Source organism: Mauremys reevesii, linkage group 1 (genome assembly GCF_016161935.1).
Source record: "Mauremys reevesii isolate NIE-2019 linkage group 1, ASM1616193v1, whole genome shotgun sequence".
NCBI lineage: Eukaryota > Metazoa > Chordata > Testudines > Geoemydidae > Mauremys > Mauremys reevesii.
The window spans coordinates 335,663,013-335,680,847 of record NC_052623.1 but is presented as its reverse complement, the minus strand read 5'-3'; the positions used below and the strand labels follow the sequence as shown (position 1 = coordinate 335,680,847).

Sequence of the window (17,835 nt, the reverse complement as noted above, 5' to 3'; positions counted from 1 at the left end):
TGTGTCATTCCCTGCCAATGCAGTCTTATCCCTTAAATATACACGTTATTGGTGTTAAACCCCTCCCCACCAAATATGGCAGCATTTTGGTGGTGGGTGAAGTAATGTGTATATGTAGATAATTTGTGTGTAGTGCCCTTCACAGAATCAAACTACAAGTAAATTTCATATTCACCCTCCTAGGAAATCCCAGTTCATATAAGGGGGGAAGAGACTTTGCCAATGGAGCTGAAAGATGATGCACAAAAGGATTAACCTTAAAGCTTTTCAGAGACCAGTTCACTATTTCAAGAGGGGAGAGAATACTAAGGAATTGGTTTTACTCACCTTTTTCTTCAGCGCACTTGCATACAATTCACTATTGGCAAAATAGAGGGATGCATTGGCCTGGAATATTTTTATTCCAGGATATTCTTTCACCTAAGGAATGAAACGTTACAATACATGAAATTAAGTGCTATTTATTCGGGAAGGAAAGCACACATTTATTTTTCTGCCACATACACAGTCACAAGAATGATCACAAATATTCATTGCCCGAACCACAGAATACACAACATAAGCCAACTTCCCACTGCACATGTGGATGTCACTGAATGTAACCCATACCAATGGTACTGTTGTCTCTAGAACAGCCATGGAACAGCGTGAATGATGGGTAGCATGCTGCAAATAAAGGGAAATATACTCCCACCCAGGATGCTGTATGGAAAGTAAATTAGAAGGACCTTCTAATAGTTGTAATACAATAAAATACTGAGAGATCAATATCACATAATATTTGCATTTATATTTTTAACAATGAAATAAAATAATTTAAAATCGAATTAAATCTAACGTTGCTATGAACACTAGGTATTATTTAATATCAGGAAATCATGCAGTTCTATAAATGCTTCTCTTCTCCTTCCTCCCCACTGATTTTATTGATACTTTTCCAATTATTTTTTATTTCTTTCTTTCTTGACCTACACTTCATGGTGTCCTCAGTGACAAAAATGGAAAACACAGTAACCTGATCTCAGATTTGTATGGTTTTAAAGTACTTCGTTTTTAAATGTTCCTAAGGAAAACCTCCCCTCCCCCCATTTGGTTACTGCTTTGATATTGTTAATAAAATCCCCTTTAAAGCAGATTCACAACTGTTTACACAGGCACCTGGAAATGAAGATTACTCACTTGTAACCATCCTTTGAGGTGACTCTGCATATTCCCACTTATGGATAAAGTGCCGTTTGGTGCTACCTAATGGGAGAACCTTCTCCACACAGTGCCTGCTGGAGCACATGTGTAGCCCCCACAATGTTGATTAATGTTCTGAGTGGAGGCTATATGAGGGGGTTCTCACACTGTGTGCTGCAACCCCAAATGGGGTAGCCCCATCATAAAATGGGGTCATGGGTTCAACGGGCCAGATTCGTCCCATGAGACAATGCTGTCTGCCCCTGAACACATCTTGCCCTGCTCCACAAACAGGAGGCCACCATTTTGACCTACAAAATGGCAGCCTCCACACAGCATGACCTCACATGTACGGTGAGTGTGATGTCACACCGTGCAGAGGCCACCATTTGTGGAGTATGTCCAGATACGTTGGCTGTGCAGACGCCACTTTGCCATTTGGAACATCCAGCTGAGACCTGAATCCAGAAGATCCTTACTTGTAGGCAGCAGCCTTATCAACAGAACATCCTGAGCTGGTAGGAGCTGTGCTAGCCTTTTCTGAGATGGGAAGGGCCCAAAGCTTCTTTTATGCCACTGAGTACCCTGTTGACACTCAAGCATAAAGAATCATTTTAAGTCATTGTCCATGTGCTGCCCTAGTATCACCCACAGGGCCTTCCTAAGTGCTGGCCTCATCAGCTTAACAGTGAAATCCTCTTTCTGGTCTGGGATAAGAGAAACAGAGTCATTTGTATGCAGAGTATCTGCTTAAGCCTACAGCAAAGGAGTGAGGAAACCCTGGCTGAACAGTCAAGAACGGTGATAAATCAGGTTTTTTAATTCTTCCTCTAGCCTCCTCTGAGGCTCTGACCTCGGATCCACTATGGATCTCACTGGAGAAAGCAACAGACCAGGAGGGTGAAGAGAAACAAGAGGTGAGAAAAATCTGCCTGGAGATCCTGTAGGAGTTTTGGGAAGAAGATGCATACATGGATCTAGAGAAAGACTAACAACTTTCTCTGCTCTTTTCAGATGAAGAAGGTGCAAATTGCCAACACTGACAAAGTCTTTCTCCTCATCCTCACTCTGATCTGAAGAAAGCTCATAAACATCCACCACTACAGTAAAGGACAACTTTGGAACTGAGGATGGTCCTGAAACAGGAGGAAGGAGCTGGCCCCACAGACCTGCGGAGTACTGGATTCAGAGAAATACTCGGCTCTGCACCTCTGGTCTTCAAAGGGGAAGACAGAACTGACTTGGATTTCAGAGACAGAACTGCAGAGGCCATGTCAGAATTGGACAGATCCAAATAGTCTGATATCTGGCACTGTTAACAGGGGCCGTCTTCTCCAGAACAGATACATTTGGCGCCGACGTGGCTCTAAGTTTCTTAAGCAGTTAGCCTTTTTTTCCCACGAACAGTGCCTCTGAAGCTTAACAGCTTTAATAGAAGGAGCCAGCACCGACAAAGATCCCAGTCTTGGAACCATTAGACCGCCTAGAAGTACCTGCAGTCTGTTCTGTTTCTCCTGGTAGGCTCTGGGCATGACAGAGCACTCTGGCAAATAGAACTCCCAGGAGTGTGGCCTTACCCCATGCACCTAAGGCATCTAAAATGGTTGTCTGATGCCAGGAAGACAGATGGGCACAAAGCACATCTCTGAAAACCCAGCCTCCTCTTTGGTTCTGCCAATACACAGAACCCACCTTACAAGCTAGACTGAACTCTCTAGATTTAAAAACTACCTTGTACTAAAAAGAATTCTAAAGTCAGAATATTTGGAATCGCTTGAGGGAGGAGTAGGAAGGGGTACATGTGCACTCTAATGGGCAATACTAGGTAGCACCAGGTGACATGTTACCATAAGTGTGACTATGCAGAGCCACTAATAGAAGAAGCTCCGACACTTTAAACTGAAATGCTCTGGCCCAAAGCAGAGGTCTGGCATGCCACACACAGCCCAAGCATGTTTACAACAGAGTTAGAAACGCTAGGGGAGGGAATACCCAATACATTTAGCACAGCAGTGATATGGGACTAGCCTGTGTGGATATCAGCATACCCACAGACATCTTCTTGTCACTCTGTTCAAAGCATAACAACTTCTGGTGGCAACAATGCTTTAGGATTCCAGCATCATTCTTTTCAATGCAGGTTTGTAAGAGACAGACACTTAGTGATGTGGGCATATGGACCTTTAAAAAAGCAGCTCCCCTTATGACAGCTGGGCAAAGATTTCAAAAATTCCTGGCCAATGTTTGAATACAAAACAGTGAATTTATATCCCCTTTTTGCCAACAAAATGGTGTTCCTAAAAATGTTTATGAAAAGGAAACAAAAAAGTGATGCAAGCACTCGTGCAAATACATAAATACTGCACAAGTACTAGCTCCAGAAGTGTTTGTGCAGCCACCTTGAAAGCTCCTTGTAAGTTTGGGAAACGTTCTCCAAGAGCAGAAGCAATACCATGCAACGTCGGTGACTTCATACAGCATAAACAGCAGATACAAAACAGCCTTGAGTGTAAGCCAGAGCGTGACATTATGCTCACAGAAATCATTCATCAAATAATAAATAGGTTTGTGAAAATAAGGCTGGTCATGGATAACTGGAAAACAGAGAGGTGGAGTTCATAGAATGAAGTTCTCCATTGGGACCCACTTGCCCGGCTCTACTAAAAACAGACTACATTAGGTCTTTGGTTCTGTAGGTTTTCATTAATATAGCTAAAGCGACTAGTGGAGCTCACCCTGAATGAGTTCACATACAGCTCTGGTATTAGTAATGGTACTTATATAAACCCTAGAATCTTAAACTAGATCAAGTGCTGTACAAAGACCTCTATTATAGGTGGTCTTTGCACCAGAACTTGTCATGCAATACAAACTACAAGGGAACGTGCACATTTATTATAAAAGCACTAAAATCTGAAACAAAATGGTGCATATTATTAAAGCGAAGTAAGTTTGTTCCCCACAGTGTAACCTTAGCATAGAAGAATGTAGGAGCGGCTAGTTTCACAGCAGGAGGCTCTCGCCGCTATGCATAAAATTACAGTGTTAAGACTGTTCAGCCATTCCAGGAATCTGACTATGCTCTATAACAGCAATTTAATAATAATAATTTAATACAGGAAAACACATTCCTACCTCTTCATACTCTTCCACGTCACAGTAAATGTCTGTGTTAGGAATTTGACCCAGGATTCTGTACTGTGGACTGGAGAGAAATGGATGCATACGGTCTCAATATTACAGTTCACAGATTAGAGAAGAACACACATTAAAATACAGCTTTGAACCTACCCCAGATATAGCTACTGCACTTTAGTGCAGTGTCTGTACGGACTAATCAAAACATGCTTTGAGGAAGTTTACAGCAAGAACATAATAAAGGTGCCATGTGGTGATTAAACCATGAATCAAACTAAGTCTTTTTTAATAAAAAGGGCATTTGGAAAATATCCCAGCCTGTCTGATGACCATCAACTGATGGACACCAGCTGGGTGGGCCAACTGCTGCAACTGGCCAGCAAAAGCTACAGGGCCAAATTCTCTTCTGGTGTAAGTTGGCACAGCTTCATTGACTACAATGGAGCTATTCCAGCTCACACCAGCAGGGAACTTGGGCCACAGTATCAAAGAAACATCCTGCTTCTCAGAGGGAAGGACCTGATTCTGTAAGATGCTGAACACTCAGCTCCCAGGGAATTAACTACTGTATATACTCATTCATAAGCCAAATTTTTTTTAGTAAAAAAGGGAAGCATCAGAGAAGGGGGTCGTCTTACGAACGGTATAGAGAGGGAGAGGTGGGACACAGCCCCTCCCCGCAACAGAGGGCGCAAGGAGAGGCAGCACAGCCAGAAGGGAAGAGGCGGGGCCAGAGTCTCTCTGCTTCTGGCCACGCTGCTCTCCCCCCAGCCTCTGAAGCAGCTGCAGCTCTGGGGCTGGCAGGCTGCAGCCACACCCGCCGGCGCAGCCTGCTGGAGCAGCACTGGCCAGGCCAGAGACATCCTCCCCTGGCCCTCCCCAGATAAGGTGGGAAGGGATGGGATGGGGAGAGTGTGGGGGTCCAGGCTAGGGGTGGAGTCATGTGAGGTAGTCACAGGGGTTACTCCGCTGATCCCCAGCTTCTCTCCCCTCCACCCCCAGCTTCTCCCCCCTCCATCCCCAAAATTTCCCCACGAGTAAGCCGCTGGCGCGCTGGGACACTTTGTTTGCTTAGGTTTACCTCCATGCCTGCGGACGCTCGAGGTAAACAAACCGTCTCGGCCCACCGGCTTATCTTGATGGCCCGGGAGCCAAAGTTTGACAACCCCTGAATTACAGGGTCGGTTTATGAATGGGTTATAAAAAATTTCTATTTTTACTTATCCATCTTGGGGGGGAATCTGCTTATAAATGAACCAGCTTATGATTGAGTATATATGACACATATTATGTGGGTCCAAAACTGACCTAACATTGGACCAGAATTGACCCAACACTGCCCCCACTGGGACATCTCCCATCAAATGCTAACACATAACAGTGACTTCTGCTTAATTGGGCCAGTCTTAGCATAAATTCCATTTAACAGTAATGCACTTGACAAATGCCAGGCATTAAACAAGTCTGAAATTCTGAGCTCTAGGGCTTTAATAAAAATGATCAAATACAGATTAAAAATGAAACAGAATCTGCATATTCCTGGGGTTTCATTTAGAACAGTATTTGTGGACGTTAACTGCTGTCTTTTATGTACATTCTGTGGTTGAAGCAACAGAACTGGGCCCTGAACTGGGACACCCTCAGGATGACCCAATTAAGCAGATTCTACTGTACTCATGAAATGGGACTTCTGTTTTATTTCATTCCCTTAAAAAAAAAAAAAAATACACCACAAAGCCTTGATTCTGAGAAAGAGGGAAAAAAAGTCTGACCTTTGTGTTCTGTAAATAACGGTTATCATTGCAAACGCCACAGCAGTAAGCAAGCCGTAGTCTAGTCCCAGGAAAACAGAGGCCACAAAAGCAACAATCCAGATGGCCTAAACATCAAACAAAAGCTATGTATTAAAATGCACCTAGTTTTTTTTTGTTAACATGGCTCAGGCTCACACATATACACCACCACAGTTCGAGGGGAGGTCACATTGCAACGTTTCTCCTTGATGTAATGCAAGGCAATACCCTCTGAGGAAGACATGTTGGAGTGTTTTATAATTTGACATGAGTTGTAAAAAGAGCATTAACTCATTTTCGCTGTAGAACATGTTTTACTATGTGCCAGACATTCACCCTCCTATGAAGCTGTCCCTGTAAAGACAAACAGTGCAAGGGGGATTACAAGTAGCCCAATCGGGTATCATTATCGTATTGAGCAGAAGACTCACCATACATTGATTACACAGCAAAATACCAGTAGTGCTGATGTTTAGTATCATCCAACACATCTAGCGGTACCAACTTTGGTTGGACGAATTCCTGGAGGTTTCATCACGACATTATCTTTAATTAAAGATTAATCTTTAATTCCAGGAGACTCCAAGACAATCCTGGAGGGTTGGCAACCCTAAACACACCCAAGCAGCAGAATGGGCACAAGAACTCAGTACAGGCATCTCAGTGAAGCCTTCAAGAGGTGATGAATTATGGTGCTGAGTAGGAGGGAATCAGGAAAGTGCAGAGGGACTGGGGTGATTAAACAAGGCACAGCGGGCTTGCAGCTTGTTATGGAAAAAGGGAGCTCCTGCTGTCTGGAGGATGGTCGTGCCTGTGCCAGCCAGCAGGATCAGGGCTCAGCGGTTTCTCGGGTCTCATGTGGCAGTGAAGGTCAGATGGTGGTTCCATGGGTGAAGGCCTTGTCCAGGAGTCTCAACCCCAGGGTTACTAGGTATATACAATAGTGGTTGCTACCCAGAGTATGTCTTCACTACCAGCTGGATCGGCGGGCAGCGATTGATCCAGCGGGGATCGATTTATCGCGTCTAGTCTAGACGTGATAAATCGATCCCCGAGCACTCTCCTGTTGACTCCTGTACTCCAACTTGGTGAGAGGCGCAGGCAGAGTCGACGAGGGAGCGGAAGCAGTCAACTCACTGTAGTGAAGACACCACGGTAAGTCAATCTAAGTACGTCGACTTCAGCTACATTATTCACGTAGCTGAAGTTGTGTGACTTATATCGATCCTCCCCTCTCTCCCCACCTGTGTAGGCCAGGCCACAGACTTGCAGCCCCAGTTCCTGCCCAGCAGGTAACCAGTGTCTATGGGTATTTCTATGGTTCGAAAGGTCTTGTACACATTTTCAGCTCCCTCTATAGACAAGTGGGGCACTACCCCAGCAGCCATTGCTGCAAGCCCCAACAGTGACCCAGGTAACAACTTAACCTGCTACCATGGAATCACAAAGAGTAAGTGACGCCTCCTGCATGTCACTCTTGACCTGAGCCCACTGTCAGGCTAACCATTCTTTGGCGGTAAAGGAGAAGAGAGCAAGGGGATTTGTTTTTCATGTTACTTAGGGACACCTGTAGAATCCAAAGGCTTTTGCATGTTCAGCCAGATCTCTACCATGTTTTCTGTAATAGTACTGAAAAATAGTCTTGCTTCCACCTGCACCAAACTACTTTCAACACTAGCTGAGCAGCAATCTGCTGTTCACAACTTCTTGTCAGGAACAGGTCATTTTCCTAGCATAGCCTGACCCTTGTACTGTCACTTCATCTGATACAACAATACACTTATAATTGCCAGGAAAGTTTCTACTCTTTTGTAGATTCTTGGGGAATGCTGAACTGTTGCTTAAAAAAGTAGAAATTAATGTACACTGTGATATGCATTTTCACTTACCAGTTCGATCTTACTGGTTCTCCAGAAATGTGTTATATCTCCAAACTGTTTAAACATTCCTTTCAGATTCACCATTACGATTGCAGCTAGCACAGTCTAGGAACAAATTTAATGACATTTTTATTTTACCCTGAAAACTATGTCACTCAGAAATAGCTTTCCAATGCATCATTAAAAGGGCCATGTTTATGCACTTTATACCCCTGATGGGAACCAACCTGCAAGCCTGTTAAATGCACATTCCCTTTAAACAACTTTTCAGGCTACACGTTAAGATACTGTGCCAATTAAAGCTTTAGGGATTGCACATTATCTTGCATATATTGCACCAAAAACAAATACATTTATCTAAGAATAAAATAAGCAAATACAGTATAACTTTGTATGCTAATTATCTCTTCCCTCCTCGCTGTTCTATTTCAGTAGTCTCTTTCTCCCTTAACACCCCATTCAAGAATTCTCAGTTCCATACACAGTGTACGTATTTAGGGTGATCTTATTTTCATTCCTCAGGAGGAATAAAACGTCTAACGTGGCTAGTATTAAACACAAGAGGAGTGCTCTGACTCCTTCACTATATTCTGCTTTCTAATTTAACCTAAAAAAACCCCAAAGCCCACCAACCAAGGGCCCAATCCTGGAAGGCGTCGAGCGCCCTCCTCAGTCCCACTGACCTTAGTGGGTGTTAAGGGCACTCAGCACTTTTCAGGTTTGGGCCCTTAGCTGTTAATTTATTTAGATACAGATTTTGTGATAGTTAAGCAAAGCTAGTTGACTTCTGCTCAAACACACAATATCCAAAGGCAAAGTTCTTATACCTGTGGTAGTGGTTCAAAGAGGTAACCAATAGCCACAATGACTAACAGAACCATGATTGAGGACAGCGTACCTGCAATCTGAACAAAAAGATACAAGAAATGACATTTCTGAAGATTAAAAACTGCCCAAGGCAACAAGACGGAGTGCAAACATTACTGGTTGACCTGCATTGCACTTTCTGAAATACTGGAGGTTCAGTGATTTTCTGATCCCTCATTCCTTCTCCATTAGTTTCATATTGATACATCCTCTGTGCTTCCACTTTGGCCTCGGCTAGACTATAGTACCATGAGAAATGCGGCCTCTGGTCAGTCCAGAGACAGAAGACCTGGACATCTTATCAAGCAACAGGCTCCAAAATCTGGAGTCCCAAAAAGTAAATGTTGCCTTGCCTGAACATCTGGATAGACACACCTGAGTTTTCCCTCCAGTGCTCTCCTGAACAAGACTCCGAGACATTGAGCAAGTGATCGAGAAGGTCTGGAAGAAAGATCCTGCAGAATTACATATTCCCAAGGCAATAAGTTCCTGTTTCAGATGAGAAAGCAAATCAGATCACGTTCTTGGGGTTTACATTTTCATAGTCCAGCATATAAAAAAAGGTAAGTTACCTGATTTCCATCAATAGTGTAGCCATGTTTAAGTGCAAAGATTTTGGACATTGATACAGCCATGGAAAAGCCAACTATTGCTATTGCTAATGCGTCTACAAACACTGCTGGGATGAGATTTATATCAGGTACTTTTGGAGCAAGTAATCTAGAAGATGAAATGATAAAGAGTTACTACAACAATATACCCGCAACATTAAAACAAAGAGTATAGCCTGAATAAGGATATGCTTCGTTCACTGTCCTTACCCTTTAGGGATATTCCCAACAATATCCACTTCATATGTCTTGGACAGATTCATTCCAGCTGAAACTCCAGTAGCTATTATTACCTAAAAACACACATGTAAACTTGTTTAGAAGAGTACAGATTATTTAGGCGCATGCACACATTTGAAAAAACAGGCCGAAAAGAGAGAGTGCGCAATCTGAGGGGCAAACATCCGTTAGAACCAATGCTAAGAATGGACATTAAGTGGATGTGATGGAAATTATTAGTCCATTAGCTTCCCAATGCTCACGCAACCCAGGAGAATAAGGAAGTCTCCTCCTCTACCCCACACCCTCTTCATTAAGCTACTCTGTCTTTACACAGAATTGAAATGGGGCATCTGGAAGTACAGTCTCACATCTCTCAGTCAGACTGCCACTGCTTACCCAAACCCTGGACATTAACATATTAGGGTTCATGAGCAAAGAAAAAAAATATCCAAGGAGACACTAACAAGATGCATACTAATACTAGCACTTATCATACAACTCAAAGCACCTTCTAAAAGGTAGCTAAGCAGTATTACCCCCTTTTTACAAATAAGGGCCCCAACATTAAACACAAGACTGTTCCTGAGATGTGAAACAACCTAATGAAAGAACGTGGCTGGAACCAGTCTCATATGGGATTATCAGTCAAAAAGAGCAAGGCCTGATTGGTCCTCTTCCATAAAATGGATTTATTTCAGTGCTTTGGTACTGATGGAAATGGTGTTTTGAACCACTAATGTTGAACAATATAGTGTTTTTTCCTAAATCAAGACAGTAAGGGTGTGACGGGATCCCCAGGGTGCAGCCTGGAACTGTGGGACTGCTGTGCCCCCTTAACTCTCAGCCTGGGCTCTCTCACACAATGCTTTGCTAGTGTCAAGCAGCAAACCCCTCCAGGCACTGTTATCACTCAGCACAACCACAGGTGGAGCCCCACACCCAGCTAGATTGTGTGATTCTCTGGGAGCATTCATGCAGAGAAAGGCACCAGCCAAATCCCCACAGCTCCAAGCCTTGTACCTCAGGAATATACGGTCTTGCACTGCTCAAGACAAGCAGTTATTAATTGGTTTACCACTTCATCAATGGAAAGTGGATATACACCAGCCTTTGTAAACCTGAGCATATTTACCAAACACTTCAGGCAAACTCACTGGTAAAGATAAACAGTAAAACAAGTTTGCTGATTACAAAAGATAGATTTTAAGTGATTATAAGTATTAGGCAAAAAGTCAGAGTGGTTACCAAAATAAAAAAATATAAGCACGCAGTCAACTCTCAACCCTATTAGACTGGGCAACATATAGGGCTTGTCTACACTAGCACTTTACAGCACTGCAACTTTCTAGCTCAGGGGTGTAAAAAAAAAAAAAAAAAAAAAAAACAGCCCTGACTGCAGGAAGTTTCAGCGCTGTGCCAGTGCAGACAGTGCACCAGCGCTGGTAGCTACGCCCCCAGCGCTGATAGCTACGCCCCTCGTGGAGGTGGGTTTTTTAGAGTACTGAAAGAGCTTAAGCAGTTTCTCACCCCACTGAATAATGCAGTTCATAGTACACAGGTTTCACTCTTGAAACCTGGGCCAATCTCCTCTGTTGGAGTCTTCAGTCTTCTGAGCATTCTTGTTGCTTGCAATGTACGTCGGGGGAGGAGAAAAGGCCAAGCATGTTGCCCCATGTTCTGTTTTATACCCTTAGTCCATGTGCTTGGAGAACAAGTCCAGGCATGTCTGGTGGGCCTGGCTGAGTCACAAAGTGAAGCAATACTCCAGTGTGTCTCCTGTGAGTGAGTCATTGAATTGTAACTCCTCTGCTGGACAATGACTGGTGATGTCTATTCAGCACCCACCCGGATGTTGGTTACCTCCCTTGTCATTGTCTCTGGAGAGCTAGTATCTGGGCACTTCCCAAACACACAGCATATTTTAGTGAAAACCATACAAACACAATTCTTATTTTATATGACACACATATTTAGATGGAACAATGACTTTCAGCAGACCATAACCTTTCCCATGATACCTCACATGGCATGTTTTATATGCAATATCACAATTATATGTAAATGAGGAATATGGGGACTACAGGGTGCTCCCCCAAGGTACAGAATGTCACAGAGGGTACCTATGTAAAGTACACAAATTATTATAACATTGAAGTCAAGGTCAAATCCAATACTTCATTACAAATCTATGTTGTCAACATTACCCTTCCGATGACAGTCTAACATTCAACTCCTACTAACTCTAGGAAGAGTTTGTTCTGCATTGTTAATACATTGCTGCCTTTGGAATCCTGAGAGATAACTTTATGCAAGAATCTTAGAGGATTTTAATACGTATTAACTCAATAAGGTACTATAGAAATTACTCTCAATTAGGGCTGTCGATTAATTGCAGGTATCAGAGGGGTAGCCGTGTTAGTCTGGATCTGTAAAAGCAATAAAGAATCCTGTGGCACCTTATAGACTAACAGACGTTCTGCAGCATGAGCTTTCGTGGGTGAATACCCACTTCTTCAGATGCAAGTCAGACTTGCATCTGAAGAAGTGGGTATTCACCCACGAAAGCTCATGCTGCAGAACGTCTGTTAGTCTATAAGGTGCCACAGGATTCTTTATTGATTAATTGCAGTTAACTCATGAGATTAACTCAAAAAGATTAATCGTGATTAATCACAGGTTTAATCACACTGTTAAACAATAGAATACCAACTGAAATTTATTAAAATATAGAAAAACATCAAAATATTTCAAATATATTAATTTCAATTACAACACAGAATACAAAGTGTACAGTGCTCACTTTATATTATTTTTATTACAAATAGTTGCTCTGTAAAAATGATAAACAAAATAAATAGTATTTTTCAATTCACCTCATACAAGTACCATGATGCAATCTCTTTATCATGAAAGCACAACTTACAAATATAGATTTTTTTTTGTTTGTTACATAACTGGACTCAAAAACAAAACAATGTAAAACTTTAGAACCTCCAAATCCACTCAGTCCTAATTCTTGTTCAGCCAGTCACTCAGACAAAAACAAGTCTGTTTACATTTGCAGGAGATAATGCTGCCCACTTCTTATTTACAATGTTACCAGAACAGACGTTTGCATGGGACTTTTGTAGCCGGCATTGCAAGGTATTTACATGCCAGATGTGCTAAACATTTGTATGCCCTTTCATGCTTCCGTCACCATGCCAGAGGACATGCTTCCGTCACCATTCCAGAGGACATGCTTCCATGCATTAATTAAATTTGTGACAGAACTCCTTGGGGGAAGAATTGTATGTCTGCTGCTCTGTGTTTTACCCACATTCTACCATATATTTCATGCTATAGCAGTCTCAGATAATGACCCAGCATGTTGTTCGTTTGAAGAACACTTTCACTGCAGATTTGACAAAATGCAAAGAAGGTACCAAGGTCTGATTTCTAAAGATAGCTACAGCACTAGACCCAAGATTTAAGAATCTGAAGTGCCTTCCAAAATCTGAGAGGGACGGAGTGTGGAGCATGCTTTCAGAAGTCTTAAAAGAGCAACACTCCGTTGTGGAAATTACAGAACCCGAAACTCAAAAAAGAAAATTAACCTTCTGCTGGTGACATCTGACTCAGATGATGAAAATGAACATGTGTTGGTCTGCATGGTTTTGGATCATTATCGAGCAAAACCCATCATCAGCATGAACGCATGTCCTCTGGAATGGCGGTTGAAGCATGAAGGGACACATGAATCTTTAGCGCCTCTGGCGCATAAATATCTTGCAACACTGGCTACAACAGTGCCAGGTGAACACCTGTTCTCACTTTCAGGTGACAGTGTAAACAAGAAGCGGGCAGCATTATCTTCTGCAAATGTAAACAAATTTGTTTGTCTGAGCGATTGGCTAAACAAGAAGTAGGACTGAGTGGAGTCTAATATTTTACACTGTTTTGTTTTTGAATGCAGTTATTTTTTGTACATAATTCTACATTTGTAAATTCAACTTCCATGATAAAGAGATGGCACTACAGTATGTGTATTAAGTGAATTGAAAAAAAACTTTTACTGTGCAAATATTTATAACAAATATAAAGTGAGCACTGTACACTTTGTATTCTGTGTTGTAACTGAAATCAATATATTTGAAAATGTGGAAAACATCCAAAAATATTTATATGAATGGTATTCTATTAACAGCGCAATTAAGATTAATTTTTTTAAAATCGCTTGACAGCCCCACTCTCAATACTTAAAGGATTTAATAAAGAATGACATTTTCTATAGGCTTTTGAGAACCATCCTATAGACTATATAGCAGGGATATATATTATATATATATTCCCATAATACAAGAACTAGGGGTCACCAAATGAAATTAATAGGAAGCAGGTTTAAAACAAATAAAAGGAAGTTCTTCTTCATGCAGCGCACAGTCAACTTGTGGAACTCCTTACCTGAGGAGGTTGTGAAGGCTAGGACTATAACAATGTTTAAAAGGGGACTGGATAAATTCATGGTGGCTAAGTCCATAAATGGCTATTAGCTAGGCTGGGTAAGAATGGTGTCCCTAGCCTCTGTTCGTCAGAGGATGGAGATGGATGGCAGGAGAGAGATCACTTGATCATTGCCTGTTAGGTTCACTCCCTCTGGGGCACCTGGCATTGGCCACTGTCGGTAGACAGATACTGGGCTAGATGGACCTTTGGTCTGACCTGGTACGGCCGTTCTTATGTACGTCATTATTAAATTTTACACGACTTTTCCATGTATGCTTCACAGGTGAAATATTCTACATGCACAAAATATATAACTATTCACAACTGACTTACCACAATGATCTCCATAGGAATAGGAACTGGCAGTTTCTTCTTAAACCGGTCATTAATTTCTTTGCCACTCAGCAGCAAAACAATGCATGTTAATCCAACAACTAAGGTTGCAATGTTGGTTTTTGTGATATTTGAAAGTACAGCAATTAAACTCTGCAACATAATAAAATTCTGATAGTTATTCCATGATGATTTTATTTGTCCAAAGATATTTGTATTCAATTGCTTAATAGCCTCTGTACAGTAAGCTGCCCCAGGAAGCCAAGATATGTGTTGCTATCTGGGTTGTTGCTTATCTTCAGAGTATGAAAGCATCTCACAAACTGTAGAGGAAATACATAGGATCTCCTCCACCTAGATTATTTTTTACTCCTAACAGTAAATATCTGAGTAAGGAGAGTACGTTATTAGAGCAATTGCTGGCCCAAAACACAGGACATATTAAGCTGCTTTTGTGGCATTAATGTACATCTTTTTATGGCCAAAAGATGCAATACCTGAGTTTGTCCAGAACCGGGCAAGAAATTTAAACAAAAGGCTTTATCAGAGGGAAAAAGTATATCTAAACACCTAGTTAAACCATACTTCAATCGCGTCAAGCAGTCTCTAGCAAGTCAAATCTGTTTAAAGCTGTATAAACAATTTTAAAGCTACTGGACACAACCAGTGAGTGTACCATGGCAATGGATTCTTTTTGGCTGAGTGACAGTGATCTTCCAAAACTGCTGTTGAACTGACCAAAAAAACCCTAAAAGTTCTTTAAAGTTAAAAACATCTTAAAAGGAAACATTGCCCTGTACCATTAATAGAAGTGGTTACAACCCCCCCCGCCCACAAGAAACGCAAATCCCAAGCCTTGCTGCAGGCAGCCACGTAATTATAAAAGGGGATACACTGTGAAGGTTACATAAAAAAAAAAAATTGGAGATATATCTATCTCCTAGAACTGGAAGGGACCTTGAAAAGTCATTGAGTCCAGCTCCCTGCCTTCACTAGCAGGACCAAGTACTGATTTTTGCCCCAGATCCCTAAGTGGGGGATTGAATTCACAACCCTGGGTTTAGCAGGCCAATGCTCAAATCACTGAGCTATCCCTCCCCTGCACTGAGCCATTATCCTTTTTCCTCCTAACTGCTTCAAGTGCTAATTCCCCTTGGGCTTTTTGATAGGTCACCTAAGCAGGAAAGCTAAAAAGTTATCAGTGTGGCAGCCCCTGTTTCTGGGAGGCTGGTTACATTTACACAAATAGATGATTAAATCTATATTAGGCTTTTTATAGCTCATTATACCATTGTAGCTTTTAAGTGCTGCAACTTTTCTACTGGTGTGTCATCAATCAGTCCAAAGGATTGGGTCTCCTAAGAGATCATAGGCTTCCAATATTCCTCTGCTCAGACTTCCTTGCTCTTGTCTTAAAGGCAGATACTGAATTACAGCAAAATCTGTTTTTCCAAAATAGTGGAGAGATGGATTCTAATATATTTCAACTATCTGCCTGTTTATGAGAACAGATAAAGGGGCAACATGATGTGCAACATGCACACAGAAACACAGCTGATAATGGGACATGCTCATTTAGACTTACAATTTATAACTCAGTGCACATAATATCTGATTTTTCAAAGCTCAACTATGTCTGTTTTTCAGATCCATGCACAAAGGCTCAGCATACATTTAAAGTTACAATAATTAAATCAGAGCTTCTGAATATTTTCTAAACTGGAGTGCTGTGTCTGAGAGACATGTGGAGATTGGAGAAGCTGATCATGATATATTGTTCATGGGTAGTACAAAATGGGAAATGACTGCCTAGAAAGGAGTACTGCAGAAAGAAATCTGGGGGAGGGGTCACATGCCTTTAAGATGGTTACTTACATATAGAACTGAAAGGGCTCCACTGTAGCGTTTTGTCTTGATTCCAAGCAGATACTTTAACTGGGAGGTAAAAACATGAACTGCCGCGGCAGTAGTAAACCCTCGTACCAGTGGCTCCGTTAGATAGATGGCTACAAAACCAAACCGAAGGAGACCTAAAGACAACTATTGAAGAACAATAGGGTCAAATTATGCAACTCACCAGTGCACTCAATTGTAACGTCAAAGTCAGTACTGTAGAGAACACAGAGCAGACCAGTTTCCTGCCAACCCTGACATTAAGCAAACTGGAGACAGTCCAAGCAAATCTAGGCTTCCCCTCAAAACCAATTCTACTTCTCCCTTTCTGCAGGAATAAAGTTTCAGTGAGCAACCTTCTCACTGACCCAGGCCAGTCTGAGAGGGTTCAGTGCCATCAATGCTAGGATGGAGTCAGGGTATAGGTCACACACATATAGTCCTGGTATCCTATGGTTTATGGAGGGTTTTAAAGAAATAGTGAAAAGAGGTTTCCTGTCAGACTGGAGGTAGTAGTGATGAAGGAGGAAAAGGATCTCTCTGATGTGCCCCAGCCAAAGCTGTCAAGAGTTCTCCCTTAATCTTAAGTACTTAGTTAGCATGACGCAGCTCATATCCCCCAGAACTGTGTTGGGACATGAGCAGTAGCATTTTACTGTGGGGTTTGGGCAGCCTCCGTAACCTCGGACCCCCTACCACTGCAAGTTTGAGAGAACTGCCCGAACTTGCCCTGCAGCAAGCTACAAGCCTGTTACCTGTATGATCCCTGAAAGCAAGGTGACGGCCACAGCTACCTTTACCCTCATGGCATCTCTGGCTTTATAGTTTTCAAGGAGATCAGTGCTATTGGTGGAATTAGATTCCATAATATTAAACATTTCATCAGGAGCTTCTCTGACAGCAACTCCACCAATCATCAGACTAATCACAGCAAACGTCCCTGAAATAAAAGACAGGAAAAAATAGGTGCAAATTCTGCATGTCATTTAGGACAAACTTTTACTTGCTTGTTACTAGGGTTCCTTATACAATGGATTATCTCATGACTGTACACTTTTGTGGAATTAAACATTTCTCTCCAAACTATTTTAGAGAGTTTTCAATCAACAAAGCTGCATTTTTAGTAGCGAAGTGTGCCCTTATATTCAGGACCAATATAGTGGTTTATACATTGAATAAACACTCCTGTGGCAGGTAAAAATAATTATTTTACAGATGCAGAGAAATTAAATGAGTTTGTCTAAGACCACATAGCTAGTTGGCAGCAAAGCTGGAGTTCCTGGTGCTCATGCCCACTCCACTAGCTGCTGTTGCTTCCATTCCTTCTTAAATATATTAGATAAGATGACAGCAAACACAACCTGCTGGCGTTGGAGACTATGAAAAGTACCTAAGAATTTCAAGTTTAATTAAGAAGAAAAATAATCAGAA

At 41.9% G+C, this 17,835-nt stretch overlaps 1 protein-coding gene and 1 long non-coding RNA gene across 3 annotated transcripts in view; one reads left to right on the top strand and one right to left on the bottom strand.

The window, feature by feature from the left end:
- The window catches only part of SLC26A5 (solute carrier family 26 member 5), a 36,887-nt gene that overhangs the window by 4,338 nt on the left and 14,714 nt on the right, over window positions 1-17,835 (bottom strand). Inside the window, exons 5-15 of one of the 2 annotated variants that reach the window (XM_039517560.1) lie at window positions 17,160-17,344; window positions 16,387-16,551; window positions 14,512-14,664; window positions 9,682-9,764; window positions 9,433-9,580; window positions 9,236-9,349; window positions 8,821-8,898; window positions 8,003-8,098; window positions 6,093-6,199; window positions 4,318-4,387; window positions 328-420 (exon numbers count right to left, since the gene is read on the bottom strand). In XM_039517560.1, coding sequence (XP_039373494.1) covers window positions 328-420; window positions 4,318-4,387; window positions 6,093-6,199; window positions 8,003-8,098; window positions 8,821-8,898; window positions 9,236-9,349; window positions 9,433-9,580; window positions 9,682-9,764; window positions 14,512-14,664; window positions 16,387-16,551; window positions 17,160-17,344 — 1,292 coding nt within the window. The remainder of the gene's footprint in view (window positions 1-327; window positions 421-4,317; window positions 4,388-6,092; window positions 6,200-8,002; window positions 8,099-8,820; window positions 8,899-9,235; window positions 9,350-9,432; window positions 9,581-9,681; window positions 9,765-14,511; window positions 14,665-16,386; window positions 16,552-17,159; window positions 17,345-17,835) is intronic. The other variant, XM_039517567.1, reaches the window with a different exon arrangement.
- LOC120392922 lies at window positions 1,566-3,569 on the top strand. Its single transcript, XR_005591826.1, has 3 exons — window positions 1,566-1,700; window positions 2,017-2,099; window positions 2,197-3,569. It is a non-coding gene; the product is annotated as an uncharacterized LOC120392922 (long non-coding RNA).